Below are 16,557 nucleotides of genomic sequence, written 5' to 3'. Positions count from 1 at the left end.
CCCTCAGAATATGACTATCTGGAAAGTAGAGTCTTGGCAGAAGTATTCAAGTTGAAATAAGGTGATTAGATGGGGTTCTAGCATGACTAGTGTCCTTATAAACAAAAGAAAGGTAATGTGGACATGCCCAGAGGGAAGGTTATAGGAAGAGACGCAGAGAGTCCACCACATGAAGGCAGCAGCGCGGAGTGATGCATCTACATCACTGATTCCTGACAAACCACCAGAATTTCAGAGATGGGCACGGAACTGATTCTCCTTCCCCTCTCTCAGTTAAAAACAACTTAGTCAACACTTTGATCTTGGACTTCCAGCCTCCACAACTATCAGTTTGTAAATACCTGTTGTTAAAAATCAACCAGTCTATGGTACTTTGTCATGGAAGCCCTAGGGAACCAATACAAGGGGATCAATTTGAATTCTCACACGTTGAGGACCAGCATATAAACTGGTTGAACCGCTTTAGAAAACTGTCTGGCAGTGTCTAATCAAGTTAAACATGCATATAACTTCGGACCCAGCAGTTCCACCCTTGGTTATATAGCAAACAGAAATAAGTGTTTATGTCCACCAAAGAAATTTAAAAGACGCACAAGAATGTTCATAGTCCCATTACTCAAAGTAGTCAAAACATAGAAGAAACACTATTTATCAACAGTTAAATGCATAAATAAATTGTGCCATTACCATTTAATAGAATATTACAACGCAAGAAAAAGAATGAACTACTGCTACCTGCAACAACATGGATAACCTGAGGCATGACACCAAGTAAAGAAGTCAGATACCAAAGAGTTCATACTGCAACATTTCATTCATATGAAGTTCAGACAAAACTAATCTATGGTGGTAAACATTCATTTTTGGAGATTAAATTCTTACTGGGAGGGATCATGAGAGAACGTTCTAGAGTGCTATATATAGGTATCAGATATATCCTATATAATAAAAGCCTAATATGCTAAGTGTCCAGTCCACTGGTCAGCCATTCAACCAATCAAAGCATAATATGCTAATGATATGCTAAGGCTGCTCAACCGCTCACTATGATGTGCACTGACCACCAAGGGGCAGATGCTCCGACCAGTAGGTTAGCTGGCTGCTGGGGTCGAGACTGAGCGAGATGGGTTGGATACAGCCTGGAGCCCTCCCGCAATCCCTCCCAGGCTGGCCAACCTCCCACATCCCTCCTCGGCCCCAGTCGTGCACTGGTGGGGCACCTCAGCCTGTCCTGTACCCTCTCACAATCCAGGACCCCTCAGGGAATGTCGGAGAGCCAGTTTCAGTCCAATCCTGCATGCCAGGCCGAGGGACCCCACTGGTGCATGAATTCATGCACCGGGCCTCTAGTTTGTTTATACATCTGTAAAAATTTATCAAGCTGTTCAATTAAGATTTATGCATTTCAACCCTGGCTGGGTGGCTTAGTTAGAGCATCATCCCATACACCAGAAGGTTGTGGGTTTGATTCTTGGTCAGGGCACACAACTAGGTTGCAGGTTCAATCCCAGGACAGAGTGTATATGAGAGGCAACCAATCAATGTTTCTCTCTTTCTTTCGTTCTCTCTCCCTCTCTCTCCTCCCTCCTTCCATCCTTCCTCCCTTCCTCTTTCAAATCAATAAACATATCCTTGGGTGAGGATAAAAAAAAATATTTATGCAGTTTACTGCATGTAAATTATATCTTAAAAAGAAAAGTAATTTTCCCTGTCAAACTGGTACATGAGGGGGATAAAGGGATAAGACAGGAAGTTGTCTCTCATCATAAGTCCTTTGGTTCTATTTTATTTTTTGTTTGTTTTTTAATATTTACATGCTATTTTATCAATTAGAGAAAAAATAATTTGTTAAAAACAAAGTAAATATATATTACATAATTGGGTTTGTATCTAATTGTTAAACTAATTTCTCAGATTTATACTAGCAAGGAGTGAGCAGAAAGCTCAGGAAGTTATTAGTAGGAATGACAAGAAGATTTCTTGAGATTTCAAAAGTTAGTGCATATTTCAGAAGACCTCTTATCTGACCACTTTGATTAAGTCACTGCAAACTATTTTATTCAAATATATGTTCTCAAACATCTTAAGTTGCAAGAAATATGGATCCTACCTTTTCTCTAGCTTCTTTAGGCCAAGTTCATGTTTCTCTTTTTCCCAAGCTAATTCCTTTTCCACTTGATGAATCTTATGAGCTGTTTTTCTGTTCATCTCAGCACGAATTTTGGCATCTATATTAAAATCCTGCAGATAGGTATATTTGTTCATCAAAATGGGTACTTTATCAATCCTATACCATACATATATATTTTAAGTTGTGGCCTCAATTTCCTGCCGCATCATTACTCTCTCCCAAATATCATATACACTCTCCATTCTAGAAGGAAATAACAAACTTTTGATCTTCCACAAAAAATAGAAAACAGTTCTCAAAAATAATGAACAATGATGCAAATGAAGTTATGTACTAAATGATCTTCTCACAATAAAAATAATGAATGGTAACAGAATATTTAAAGAATATATAAAGTCTAAAAAAAATACTCCGGAGCTTCACAGAGTTTTAAAAAACTGTTTTCCCTCCACTCTAAAGCAACCACTGCTACCAGCTGGACTGGACACAGCTGACCATTAGCTCCTTAGCTGAACAACTCCTCCCACATGACCCTACCCTGGAACGATAGCAAAGTCTTTGGCATCTTCTTAACATCACCAAGTTCTGGTTACCAAGGGGGTTATTTTCCCCATAAAGATACTTAGAGGCCTCATGTCTCCTACCTTCACGCCTATAAAATTTCAGGTACTTTGTTCACACTAAATTGGGAGTAGCAATTATTCTTTCCAGAGGAGCTGGAGGTTTAAGTCATGATGTGTGTTAGGTGTTAGCTACAGATCCTGCCTCAGTTGTCCTTTATTTTGAATTTTGTCACCCATATTCTGCCAAGTGTCTATCTTTTTCTTACTGAAAGAGCATAGACATCTTTTAACCAAAGTGAGTTAACCATTATGATCTCACCCAAGCATTTTTATATGAAATCGATTAAGTGCCTCTAGAATGACAGGACTGGGCAAACCACGGATATAGTCAGGATGATAAATTCTGGGTTTTTATTTGATAAGGTACTTGACAGTACTTCCATTAAGGAAGAAGTACAAAATGGAAAAAAAAAAAAAAAAAAAAAGCCCAAACTGGTTTGGCTCGTGGATGAAGCACTGGCCTGCAGACCAAAGGGTCCTGCGTTCTATTCCGGGCAAGGGCACGGACATCACTTGCAGGCTCCTCCCCGCCCCAGCTCATGAGGGAGGCAACCAGTCAATGTATTTCTCTCGCATCGATGTTTCTCTCTGTCTTTCCCTCTCTCTTCCACTCTCCCTAAAAATCAATGGAAAATATCCTCGGGTGACAATTAACAACAACAAAATGAAAAAAAGAATCACTGGCAAGTAGATGGAGTTTTGCAGTAAGTCACAAAAGAAAAAAAAAATCAATACAAAATTACCTTAAACAATTCAGTGTTCACCACCATAGCTACACATAAACTAAGTCAGAAATTTTGTGGATAAAGCAGGTATTATCTTTTCAACAGGTCTGATGAATTATGGAAATGGAAGCACCAAGAATATATATGACCAAGAATCAGGTCATATATATACAATAGTTAGATATCTTCACTGCATATGATAAAGAGTTGATAACCAGATTCAAACCTATATTTGTATCTTGTTACACACAAAAAAAAGGAAAGGTAGCTAAATCCAGAAGTAAACTTTGTATTTAAGAGGTTTTTCTGCATCCAAACTAAGTTGTGTGACAAGTGCTACAGTAGTTTAGTGGCTGCCAACACACTGACTGGCCAAATTTATTTTTGACTTACTGTCCGTTGAAACTGCATATGCTTTGGTAATTCTTCATTCATTTCTAACAGTTTCTGAAATTGATTCCTCAAAGTTTTGAGTTGTTCTCTCTTCTTGGCCTTCATTTCTTCCACTTCTTTCATTAACTTGTCATGTTCTCTTTTTCTTCTGGCATTCTCTATACTGAAAACAAGATTTGAAAGACCAACAAATTAGGATACAGAAACAGCACAGAGAAAATTAGTATTAAATATTTGGAAATGTATTTAGCTTAGTCAACTTCTGTGACATATTGGTTTGTTTTGCAAAAGCTCAGGCTTAGTAGGTATTTATGAAAAACCAAAGGCCCAGTGCATGAAAATTTGTGCACTGGGGGGGCGGGGGGGGGGCGAGCCTGGCCTGCACCCTCTTGCAGTCTGGGAGCGCTCACGGGGAGCGGGTCTAAGCCACAGCCTGGCCTTCCTCTGCAGGAGGCAACCAGGCAGGCTGATCAAGGGATGGAGCTGGCCGGCCTCACCCTGAATCACTCCGCTGCAGGAGGCCACCCCCGTGGGCCGATCTGGGGACAGCCCTGCCCCCCGCATCACCCCTCCACTGACGCTGTTCACTGCTGCCCCCCATCACCATCCCCTCCCTCTGCCCACTGGCACATGCCAGCCAGCCCCGCTGACCCATCGTTCCACCATTCGGTCGATTTGCATATTATGCTTTTATTATATAGGATTCCCATACCTGTAGGCTTTGGGATCTTCAATGTCTTCTGGAATTGGCTCTGTTTCAATTCCAAACTGTAGGATGAGGAATAAAATATTAATCCTTTTAAATTGCATATTTCTCTTAAAATATCTAATCATAGTAAATTGAGGGGTTTTCCCCTGCCAGTTTCTAGCAACTGTAGTCCTGGAAAGTATTTTCACAAAAAATAAACTAAGGAAAATATTGCATTTGTTTCTGTTTCATTTAAAGGTGTAAGTCGATAAAGTCTTGAAACTTAATCATATGTATGCAAAATGTTAATATCACCATATTGCCCCTTCAAATGTGAATTACTAGTATTCATGTATTAACAAATACACAATTTTTCTCAGTCATTTATTTTAAAACTAGAGGCCCGGTGCACAAAAATTTGTGCATTCGGTGGGGAGGAGGGAAGGTCCCTCAGCCCGGCCTGTGCCCTCTCGCATTCTGGGACCCCTCAGGGGATGACCACCTGCTGGCTTAGGCCCGCTCCCCAGGAATTGGGCCTAAGATGGCAATCAGACATCCCTCTGGCAGCCTGGCTTCCCTCGGGGGATGTCCACTTGCCAGCAGGGAGCAGGCCTAAACTACAGTCAGACATCCTTAGCACTGCTGAGGAGGCAGGAGAGGCTCCCACCACCACCGCTATACTGGCAGCCATCAGCCTGGCTTGTGGCTGAGCAGAGCTCCTCCCATGTGAGAGCGCCCTGACCACCAGAGGGCAGCTCCTGCATTGAGCATCTGCCCCCTGGTGGTCAGTGTGTGTCATAGTGACCAGTCATTCCCAGTCTTTCTGCTGTTAGGGTCAGTTTGCATATTACCCTGTTACTATATAGGATAGAGGTCTGGTGCACGGGTGGGGGCCAGCTGGTTTGCCCTGTAGGGTGTCCCAGATAAGGGTGGGGGTCCCGCTTGGGTGCCCGGCCAGCCTGGATGAGGGGATGATGGCTGTTTGCAGCTGGTCACACCCCCTTCAGGGTGAGGGACCCCACTGGGGTGCCTGGCCAGTCTGGGTGAGGGGCTGAGGGCCGTTTTCAGGCTGGCGGGTGACTGAAGCTCCCAACCTCTCCTTTTTTTCTTTTTTTTTTTTATTCTAGGATTTATTTACCTTCTATGGCTGTCACTGGAACTGAGAGCCGGCTTTAGCTCTGAGGCCTGGCTCTAGCTCTGAGACCTCGGCTGCTGAAAGCAGGTATCTGGGTTTGTTTGGCTTCTATAATTAAAACACTGGTGCAGCTCCAGCTCTGAGTCCCGGCTGGCTGAAAGCAGGTTTCTGGGGTTTGTTTAGCTTCTATAATTGCAACATTGTTTCTTAGAGTGCAGCTCAGAGGCCAGCAGCAGCAGGCAGGTAACCTTGGCTTCCTCCATCACTGGAGCAAGCAAGCCTCCTCTTCACTTCAGCTGCCTGGCTGCCGGCCGCCATCTTGGTTGGCAGTTAATTTGCATATCGCCCTGATTAGCCAATGGGAAGCGTGTCGGAGGTACAGTTAATTACCATGTTTGTCTATTATTAGACAGGATACTGTCTTTTATTAACATATCCCTTTTATGCACACATAATCCCCTCAAATACCTCATGTATATACTAGACAGACTTTTAACTATATGTATATGTGTGTGTGTATATATATATTGTTTGAAGTTTTACATATGTCTCCTTTTTCCCTGATTGATCCCCACCCCCCATCGGCCACTCCCACCCTGAGAGCAAGTTCCCACCACCCAGTGTCTGTGTTCATTGGTTATGCTAATATGCATGCATACAAGTCCTTTGGTTGATCTCTAACCCCTCCCCCCCACCCCCCGCCCCACGTTCTCTCTGAGGTTGGACAGTCTTTTCAGTGTTACCTTGTCACTGGGTCTATTTTTGTTTGTCAGTTTATGTTGTTCATTATATCCCACAAATCAGTGAGATCATGTGATATTTATCTTTCTCCAACTGGCTTATTTCACTTAGCATAATGTTCTCCAGTCCCATCCAAGCTGTTACAAATGGTAAAAGTTCCTTTTTTTTTATAGTGGCGTAGTATTCCATTGTATAGGTGTACCACAGGTTTTTAATCCACTCATCCGCTAATGGGCACTTAGGTTGTTTCCAAATCTTAGCTATCATAAATTATGCTGCTATGAACATAGGGGTGCATATATCCTTTCTGATTGGTGTTCCCGGTTTCTTGGGATATATTCCTAGAAGTGGGATTACTGGGTCAAATGGGAGTTCCATTTTTAACTTTTTGAGGAAAACTCCACACTGTTTTCCACAGTGGCTGCACCAGTCTGCATTTCCACCAGCAGTGCAAGAGGGTACCTTTTTCTCCACATCCTCTCCAGCACTTGTCATTTGTTGATTTGTTGATGATAGCCATTCTGACAGGTGTGAGATAGTACCTCATTATTGTTTTGATTTGCATCTCTCAGATGATTAGTGACTTTGAGCATGTTTTCATATGTCTTTCAGCCTTCTGTATGTCCTCTTTCGAAAAGTGTCTATTTAGGTCCTTTGCCCATTTTTTTATTGGATTGTTTATCTTCCTTTTGTTAAGTTGTATGAGTTCCCTGTAAATTTTGGAGATTAAACCCTTATCTGAGATAACATTAGCAAATATGTTCCCCCATGTAGTGGGCTTTCTTGTTGTTTTGTTGATGGTTTCTTTTGCTGTGCAGAAGCTTTTTATTTTGATGTAGTCCCATTTGTTTATTTTCTCCTTAGTCTCCATTGCCCTAGGAGCTGTATCAGTAAAGATATTGCTATACATATGTCTGATATTTTGCTGCCAATGGAGTCTTCTAAGATTTTTATGGTTTCCCATCTTGCATTTAAGTCCTTTAACCATTTTGAGTTTATTTTTGTGTATGGTGTAAGTTGGTGATCTAGTTTCATTTTTTTCCATGTATCAGACCAATTTTCCCAGCACTATTTATTGAAGGGACTGTCTTGACTCCATTGTATGCTCTTGCCTCCTTGTCAAATATTAATTTAGCATAATGACTTGGGTCAATTTCTGGGTTCTCTATCCTAGTCCATTGGTCTGTTCATGTGCCAGTAGCAGGCAGTTTTGAGAACAGTGGCTTTATAATACAGCTTGATATCTGGTGTTGAGATCCCTCCAACTTTGTTCTTTCTCAGGATTACTGTGGCTATTTGGGGTCTTTTTTATTTCTGATGAATTTTTGGAGAGTTTGTTCTAGGTCTGTGAAATATGCCGTTGGTATTTTAATGAGGATTGCATTGAATCCATAAATTGCTTTGGGTAGTATGGACATTTTAATAATATAGAATCAATATCATTGTTCAATCCTTGAACACGGTATGTTCTTCCATTTGTTTATGCCTTCCTCTATCTCGTTTTTCAATGTCCTGTAGTTTTCTGCGTATAGGTCTTTTACCTCTTAGTTTATTCCTAGATAGCTTAACTTTTTTGGTCCAATGGTAAATGGGATTTTTTTTTTTTTTTTTTTTTAGTTTCTCTTCCTGTGAGTTCATTATTGGTGTATAGGGAAGCCATAGACTTTTGGATGCTAATTTTTTATCCTGCTACATTGCCCAATTCATTTATTAAGTTTAGTAGTTTTTTGATGGCATCTTTGGGGTTTTCTATGTACAATAGCATGTCATCTGCAAATAATGACAGTTTTATTTCTTCTTTTCCAAATTGGATGCCTTTTATTTCTTCTTGTCTGATTGCTATGGCTAGCACTTCCAGTACTATGTCGAACAGCTATGGTGAAAGTGGGCATCCCTGTCTTGTTCCTGTCCTTAGGGGAAATGGTTTTAGTTTTTGTCCATTGAGTATGATGTTGGCGGTAGGTTTGTCATATAAGGCTTTTATTATGTTGAGGTATGATCCCTCTATTCCCACTTGCTGAAAGTTTTTATCAAGAAAGGGTGTTAGATTTTGTCAAACGCTTTTTCTGCATTGATTGATATGATTGTGTGATTTTTATCTCTCAATTTGTTTATGTGATGTATCACATTTATTGATTTGTGGATATTGTATCAACCTTGCATCTCCAGAATAAATCCCACTTGGTCATGGTGTATGATCTTTCTAGTGTAATGCTGGATATGATTTGCTGGAATTTTGTTGAGGATTTTAGCATCTATGTTCATCAAGGATATTGACCTGTAGTTCTCTTTCTTTGTGGTGTCTTTATCTGATTTTGGAATTAGGGTAATGCTGGCTTCATAGAAAGAGCTTGGAAGTGTGCCTTCCTCTTGAATTTTTTGGAATAGTCTGAGGAGGATAAGTTTCAGTTCTTCTTTGAATGTTTGTTAGAACTCCCCTGCAAGCCATCTGGATCAGCGCTTTTTTTTTGCTGAAAGATTTTTGATTACTGCTTCAATTTCTTCGGTAGTTATCAGCCTATTCAGGTTTTTTTATTCTTCCTGATTGAGTTTTGGAAGCTTGTATTTTTCTAAGAATATATCCATTTCATCTAGGTTATCCAGTTAAATATATTTTTTTTTAATTTTTAAAAATTGTAAGCATTTCACTTGATCTTATCAAAAGAAGACATACAGTGGGAAATATACAGAATAATATAATCCCCCTCTTTGAGAAAGATATGAAATCATAAATACGAATCTTCTTTTAGAAAGAAAATCAGTTTAGATTAAGGGTTACTATGCTTTGTTTATTCAGCTGCTATGCTGTAAAATATCTTTGGCTGTTCAAGTAGAAGAATTATAACCTGGTGAGCCAAACAAAGAGTCTTAGTTTACTAGCTCATCAGTTCTTAGCACATTGCAGACGGACCACGAGAATTCTCATGTTTTCTGTTCTCAGGCTTGTGGCCAATCATGAGATTTCTTGGCTTTTCATAGTTGTCATTTAGAAAGAAACAGTGTAATGGAAAATGCATTCACTGAAGTTAAAAATTAAAAAAAGAATTAAAAGTGATTAGTCTCTTGTCATTAGTAATAACAATAACTGTTTTTATATCAATTTGATATTTTTAAAGTGCTCAGTAAACATGGATAGTGACGAAGAACATGATAAAATTTTGTATATATTTGCTGACAATTTATCAGATATTCTAAGTGAAAGTGATGAAAGCTTTGACAGTGGTAGTGATATAGTTATTCCTTCAAAAAGGCAAAAAATAGTAATTTCAAGTGATTCCAAACCTGAAAATTTGAACAATTCCACACATTATTTTGAGTGTAATTTGCATCTTGGTTCCCAAGATAATGATTGGTCAAAAGAGGACTTTCAACCTAATTTGGGAAATTTTGAAGGTAATTCTGGGGTTACAGTTATACCATCTGATTCTAAGAACATAATTGAAGTCACCAACCTGATTTTTGATGACAATCTGTTTGAACTATTTTGTCATCAATCAAACATGTATTATAACCAAAATTTGGGAAAGCACAAAATTTTGAAAGCAATAAAGTGGTCTCCTGTTACTCCAACAGATATGAAAAGTATTTTAGGACTTATAGTGCTAATGGGGCATACTCGAAAGGATTTTTTGAAAGATATTGGTCTACAAATCCAGTTCTAGCTGTCCCAATATTTCCTCAGACGATCAGTCGAAATCATTTGAACAAATCTAGACTTACTGGCATTTCAATGACAATGCAAACATGAGTAAATCTTCGGGCTATTTAAAATTCAATCTGTACTCGACCACTTTATTAGTAAATTTCAAACAATATATAAACCTATGCAAGAATTATCATTAGATGAAGGCATGATTCTCTGGAGGAAATGTCTTCTATTTTGAACTTACAACTCAGCTAAAATTATTAAATATGGTTTACTTGTAAGAATGGTATGTGAGAGCAAGACTGGGTATATTTGCAATATGGAAATTTACACTGGTGAAGGAAAAAAATTGAATGACTCTATTCTGTCACTACTTCAGCCGTATCTGGAATTGGGGCATCACATATACCAAGATAACTATTACAATAGCATTTCAATTGTGGAAACTTTATATAAAAAGAAATATCCTACTAAAGTTTGCAAAGTATGCAAAAGTAATGAGAAGAGAAACGTGTTACATTTGCCAGCTTTGTTTAGTTCCACTTCATATTACACAGTGTTTTACAAAGTATCATATTTTAAAAAGATATTAGCTTGTAAAAACATGTAAAAAATAAACTTCAAAATGCATTGGGTATTTAATTTTAAAGCGTGCCTTTAACATTTATGTAAAACATTTTTTGTACTCGTTTAATAGAAATTTATCTGGCCACTGGGTAAAGCTAGCAATAAAATTACTGGTCTGTAATGTGTTAAGTAAAAATCAAAATTTTTAATTCTCTATTCTCTTTTATAACAGACTAGAGGACTGGCACACGAAATTCGTGCATGGTTAGGGTCCCTAGGCCTGGCCTGCGGTCAGGGCCAATCTTCCCTGGCTGCCAGCAGCCACCCACATCCATGGCCACCCACCCATGGTTCCTCATTCCCCATTGGGAGATCAGAGACTGCCAGCTGGGGGGAGGAACCAAGAGGTAGGACACTCCTGCCCACTTGCCAGCCCCGCACCCCGCTGCTGGTTGCCCTGTGTGTGTGGGCAATCAAGGCCCCACTCACTCACACCTACCTTGGCCTGGCGCTGCCCACGTCCACCACCACCCACCCCTGGCTCCTCATTCCCCATCAGGCGATCAGAGCCTGCTGGCCAGGGGGAGAAACCGAGAAGTTGTCTGTTCCCACCCACTCACCAGCCCCACCCCTCGCCACTGGTTGCCCTCTGTGTGTGGGGCAACCGGCGGGGCAATTGGGGCCCCGCTCACTTGCACCCGCCTTGTCCTGGCACTACCCACGTCCACCACCACCCATCCCCGGTTCCCCGCTCCCCATCAGGCAATTGGAGCCTGCTGGCCAGGGGGAGAAACCAAGAGGTTGGCCAGCAGGCCCCAATTGGGGTGCTGGGAGCAGCTCCTGTGTTGAGCATCTGCCTCCTGGTGGTCAGTGTGCATCATAGTGAACAGTTGTTCCACCATCAGGCTGATTTGCATATTATGCTTTTATATAGAGAGACTAGAGGCCCAGTGCACAAAAATTTGTGCACTCGGCAGGGTGGGGAAGGTCCCTCAGCCTGGCCTGTGCCCTCTTGCAGTCTGGGACCCCTCGGGGGATGACCATCTGCTGGCTGAGGCCTGCTCCCCAGGGGATTGGGCCTAAGCTGGCAATCAGACATTCCTCTGGCAGCCCAGCAGCCCTCGGGGGATGTCCACTTGCCAGCGGGGAGCAGACCTAAGCTGCAGTCGGATGTCCTTAGCACTGCTGAGGAGGCAGGAGAGGCTCCCACCACCACCGCTATACTGGCAGCCATCAGCCTGACTTGTGGCTGAGCAGAGCTCCCACTGTGGGAGCGCACTGACCACCAGGGAATAGCTCCTGCATTGAGCATCTGCCCCCTGGTGGTCAGTTTGTGTCATAGTGACCAGTCATTCCCAGTCGTTCTGCTGTTAGGGTCAAATTGCATATTACCCTTTTATTATATAGGATAGAGGCCTGGTGCATGGGTGGGGGCCAGCTGGTTTGTCCTGAAGGGTGTCCAGGATCAGGGTGGGGGTCCCACTGGGGTGCCTGACCAGCGTGGGTGAGGGTCTGAGGGCAGTTTTCAGACTGGCCACACCCCCTTCATGGTGGGGGTTCCCCCTGGAGTGCCTGTCCAGCCTGGGTGAGGGTCTGAGGGCCGTTTTCAGGCTGGCCACACCCCAACACCCACCCCTCCCCCCACGTGCCCTGCTCTGTGTGTGAGGGGTAGAGCCATAACCTCCCCATCGGCCCTGCCCTGAGTGTGAGAGTGGCAGCACCCCAACCCCCTGATCGGCCCTGCTCTGTGGGTGATAGAGGGCGGTGCCCCAACCCCCTGATGGGCCCTGTTCTGTGCATGACAGGGGGCAGTGCCCCAACCCCTGATGGGCCCTGCTCTGTGCGTGACAGGGTACAGAGCCCCAACCCCCCTGATGGGCCCTGCTCTGTGAGTGACAGGAGGCAGTGCCCCAACCCCCTGATTGGCCCTGCTCTGTGCATGACAGGGGGTGGCGCAGCAACCTCCCCATCAACCCTGCCTTGAGTGTGACAGGGGATGGTGCCCCAACCCCCCAATCGGCCCTACCCTGAGCATGACTGAGGGTGGCATCACAACCTCCCAATCGCCCTGCTCTGTGCATGATGGAGCAGCGCCCCAACTTCCCAATTGGCCCTGCTCTGAGCCCAACCATGGGCTGCACCTAGGGATTGGGCCTGCCCTCTGCCACCCGGGAGCAGGCCTAAGCCAGCAAGGCGTTATCTCCCAAGGGGTCCCAGACTGCGAGAGGGCACAGGCCAGGCTGAGGGACCCCCCTCCCCCCCGAGTTCACAAATTTTTGTGCACTGGGCCTCTAGTGTATATATATATATATATATATATATATATATATATATATATATATCAATTTTTCTCAATCTTGGTTGCCACAACATTTTATGGCTAGGTTCCGGATCTGAAGAAGGGGCCGCACACAAATGAAAATGCTAGATAAGAAATATGAATTTAGAAGGCATGGGGGGCCAGGTGGAAACCTCCCTCTTGGAGAGGCACACCGACTTCTGGCAGGTCTGCTTTTTATTCACTTTTAGATACACATCTTGCCCTCAGCAAACAGGTAGCAGATAGACAGTCTCAAAGGTCAGTATGAAGCATAGTAACCTCCATCTTGTATAAAAAACTTCTGTTTGAAACTCTCTGCTATTGTTAGATAGTCTCTAGTCTTGTAAACTCTGTCATTGTAAACTCTGTCACTTTAAGACAGTCTCTTCTTCTATAAAATGACTTTGTTTTTAGTTCAAATAATAGAAAAAGATAATCTTAACTGTCCGACCTTGCAAACTAGCCATCTGATGCAATGGACTAATACTGATAATAATTCCCATATTCTTATGCCAAATGTTCGTTCTTTATGTATCCAAGATTACAAACTGTCTGTAACAAGAACTCACACAGAGCCCTTTGTAAAATCTGCAAAGAAGCTCAAAGATATAAATACGAAAAAATTCCTGTGTGACCTCACTCAGAGATTTGGAAGAGACACCTCCCTCTGGGCTTCATGCAATAAACGACTCGTAATTAATTGGCTTATTAAGGCGTCTTGTATCTCATTCGCTGACTTACAACACAACAAGTAAAGATCAGGAAAGATTTACTTTGAGGCTATTAGGTCAGGAAATTGCTTCGAGCCATTGCTATCTCAACACAGAACAATCAATGCATAGCTTTTAGCCCTGCTACAGCTCAAGGTTCATCAGCCTTCTGAGTTCCTTGATGCACTCTCATGATAGCATTGACAATGGATGGCTTCTCGCTGCACGTTAAAGTCACAGGGGCTGGGAAAGAGAGGGGTATAGACACCTAGGCCTCACCTTCAGAGATTCTGATTTAATTGCTCTTGGGTAGGGCTCAGGCTCTGTAGTTTTAAGGACTCCCTCGCTGATTCTAAAGTACAATAAGGTAAGAACCCCAGACCAACGCAGAGCTTAGTTTTTTTGTTTGTTCAATTCTTTCTGATTTTGCCTTCTTAAAAGCAGAGTCTGCTTCAGTGATTTAAGAAATATTGATTGCAGTCATAACTAAAAGGACACTATTATACAAATGCAGGATGTATTTTTTCCTGTCCAATATGGGTTTCCATAGAGAGAGTTGATGCTCTATAGAATGATAAAGATTTTTGTCTTGTTCATACACTTTCCATTCTGTAGTTACCCTTCCTGAGCTGAACCTCTTTAGACAACAGTCCATTCTCCAAATTTACCTGCTCAAATCTTCCCTATGTTCTTTGTATGTTCTTTGTAAGTTGGCCACCTGTTAAATGGGAAGCCAATGTGTTCACAGAAATTTTAACTCTGGTTTCACTAATACAATTCCTTACTCCCAAAGCAATTCCAAAATATTATTAATAATTTTGTCTAAAGGAACCACTTTGATAATAGGAAATTCAGGTCCTGTGACAGGGCCAAAGGATATACTTTGGGGATCTAAACCCTCAATCTTTATTACAAGGCCAATAATGTATCTGCTTAAGAATACAATAATTTGTCCCAAGTGGTTTGGCTCAGTGGATAGAGCGTCAGCATGCAGACTCAAGGGTCCCAGGTTTAATTCCGGTCAAGGGCATGTACCTTGGTTGCGGGCACATCCCCAGCAGGGAGTGTGCAGGAGGCAGCTGATCGATGTTTCTAACTCTATCCCTCTCCCTTCCTCTCTGTAAAAAAATCAATAAAATATATATATATTTAAATCTTTAAAAGAAAGAATACAATAATTTAACTGAATCTTCGAACATGATCCGCATTGTCATAGTCTAATACTACAGGCAACCATATTTTTACAACCCCTTTCAAAGGCACAAATGATGGTATACAACTCATATCTTCCCCTTCAATGAGTGAATGAATAAAAAGTAGCATACATATCTGAAAAAAAAATGTGCATTTTGAAAACAAATTTTGTTTTAGTGATTGATACAGAAAAACTGGCACAATCTTTTTAATTTGGAGAATTCTATATCGTTAGTAATAAGGGGAATTCAACATCTTTAATTTTTGAAAAAGAGGCACCAGAAAAATCAAGATTATAATACTAATAGAAAGATTAGTCTACAAGGTAAATGCATCTAAGTAGTTTTCAATTTTTAAAGAATATGAACAATTTTGCATCACTATTTTAAAATAAACAGTTTGTTGTTGTTAGTCAGTTACATACCCTGGGAGATGGCACTTTGGCTTTCATGGTTTCTCTTAAATCAAAAACAGAAAAAATGGTGAACACGAAGATATTGCCATCTGCTCCAGTAGTCACCAAAAACTGGTCATCAAAGCTAGCAGAAATGCTTGTAATACGTCCGTAAGTATTGTCATGCACAGTGAAGTGCCAGTAGCTTTCCAGAGTGGTCAGTGAAGAGTCATTCGGGCTTAGGATATAGATTCGAATTGCTCCATTGTGCAGTCCACAAAACATAAAATCTTGGTTAATACTATAAAACAAAAAGAAAGCAAATTGTTCTTCATATTAATCTGAAAATGTTTAATTTCAAATTAATTGTCAAATTTCTAAATGTTTAGTAACAAAGGCATTATGGACTAAATTATGTCCCCCTTGAAATTCACATGTTGAAGCCCTCACAAACCATGGAAGCCCAAGCAAACCAATACAAAAGGGTAGAGGGAAAAAAAGCCTATTTAAAAGTTGGAGCTATTACATTTGGTCTCCAAAAGGATGACTGGCATATATGATTAATTCGTAATTATTAAATGAGTAATAATTCAATTTATAATTTCTCCAGAATCATTACCCTGACCATGCAGTAGCATCCTCCTAACTAATAGAGAGTAAATCCACACAATTCATTTGTGTGATAAACAGAATTTTTGACAAGATATTTGATAGAGTGAATTAAATACAGTTTTAAGATCAGCTTTGATTCTATTTATTCATTTGATTTAACATTGTTTGAGTACCCCTCTATTTAGACAGATCTTTGAAAACTAACAATATTCACAATGAACAAAAACATGGACACCAGTGGGTTATTGTTTGTTTGTTTGTATGTTTGTTTTAAGATTTCTGAAATTCTGTTCACCTGAAAGTGATGGTTTGGATGGGATTATCTTCTGTAGCCTCAAGAAAACGGAAATCGAAAGGTTCATCTTTCTGTTGTGTGATATCACTGCTTTTGTCATATGGGGGGAACTCACAATGATATAGAAAACCAGAATCATAGCCGCCCTAGAAAAGGGATAAATAACATAGAAAGTGGTACTTCAATAAAAGACACATATGACCATGTGAGAAGTATTTTATGATTTCAAATTTTAAAGCATAAAATAGATGTCTTATTTTCCTTAATATATTTTTATTTATTTCAGAGAGGTGGGAGAGGGAGAGAGAGAGAAACGTCAACGATGAGAGAGAATCATTGATTGGTTGCCTCTTGCACACCTCCCATTGGGGATCGAGCCTGCA

At 41.2% G+C, this 16,557-nt stretch overlaps 1 protein-coding gene across 1 annotated transcript in view; it reads right to left on the bottom strand.

Annotated features, from left to right (window-relative positions):
• Window positions 1–16,557, bottom strand: part of CFAP44 (cilia and flagella associated protein 44) — a gene marked incomplete at its 3' end in the record, with an annotated part of 124,576 nt that overhangs the window by 48,792 nt on the left and 59,227 nt on the right. Inside the window, 5 exon segments of the mRNA XM_081085985.1 lie at window positions 2,111–2,241; window positions 3,873–4,035; window positions 4,585–4,640; window positions 15,298–15,568; window positions 16,175–16,320. Of these exon segments, the coding sequence (XP_080942111.1) occupies window positions 2,111–2,241; window positions 3,873–4,035; window positions 4,585–4,640; window positions 15,298–15,568; window positions 16,175–16,320 (767 nt within the window).

This window comes from Myotis nattereri (genome assembly GCF_964212035.1).
Source record: "Myotis nattereri genome assembly, chromosome: 3".
Lineage (NCBI taxonomy): Eukaryota > Metazoa > Chordata > Mammalia > Chiroptera > Vespertilionidae > Myotis > Myotis nattereri.
Note: the sequence above shows the minus strand (reverse complement) of the source record. Positions and strands in the feature narration are given on the sequence as shown.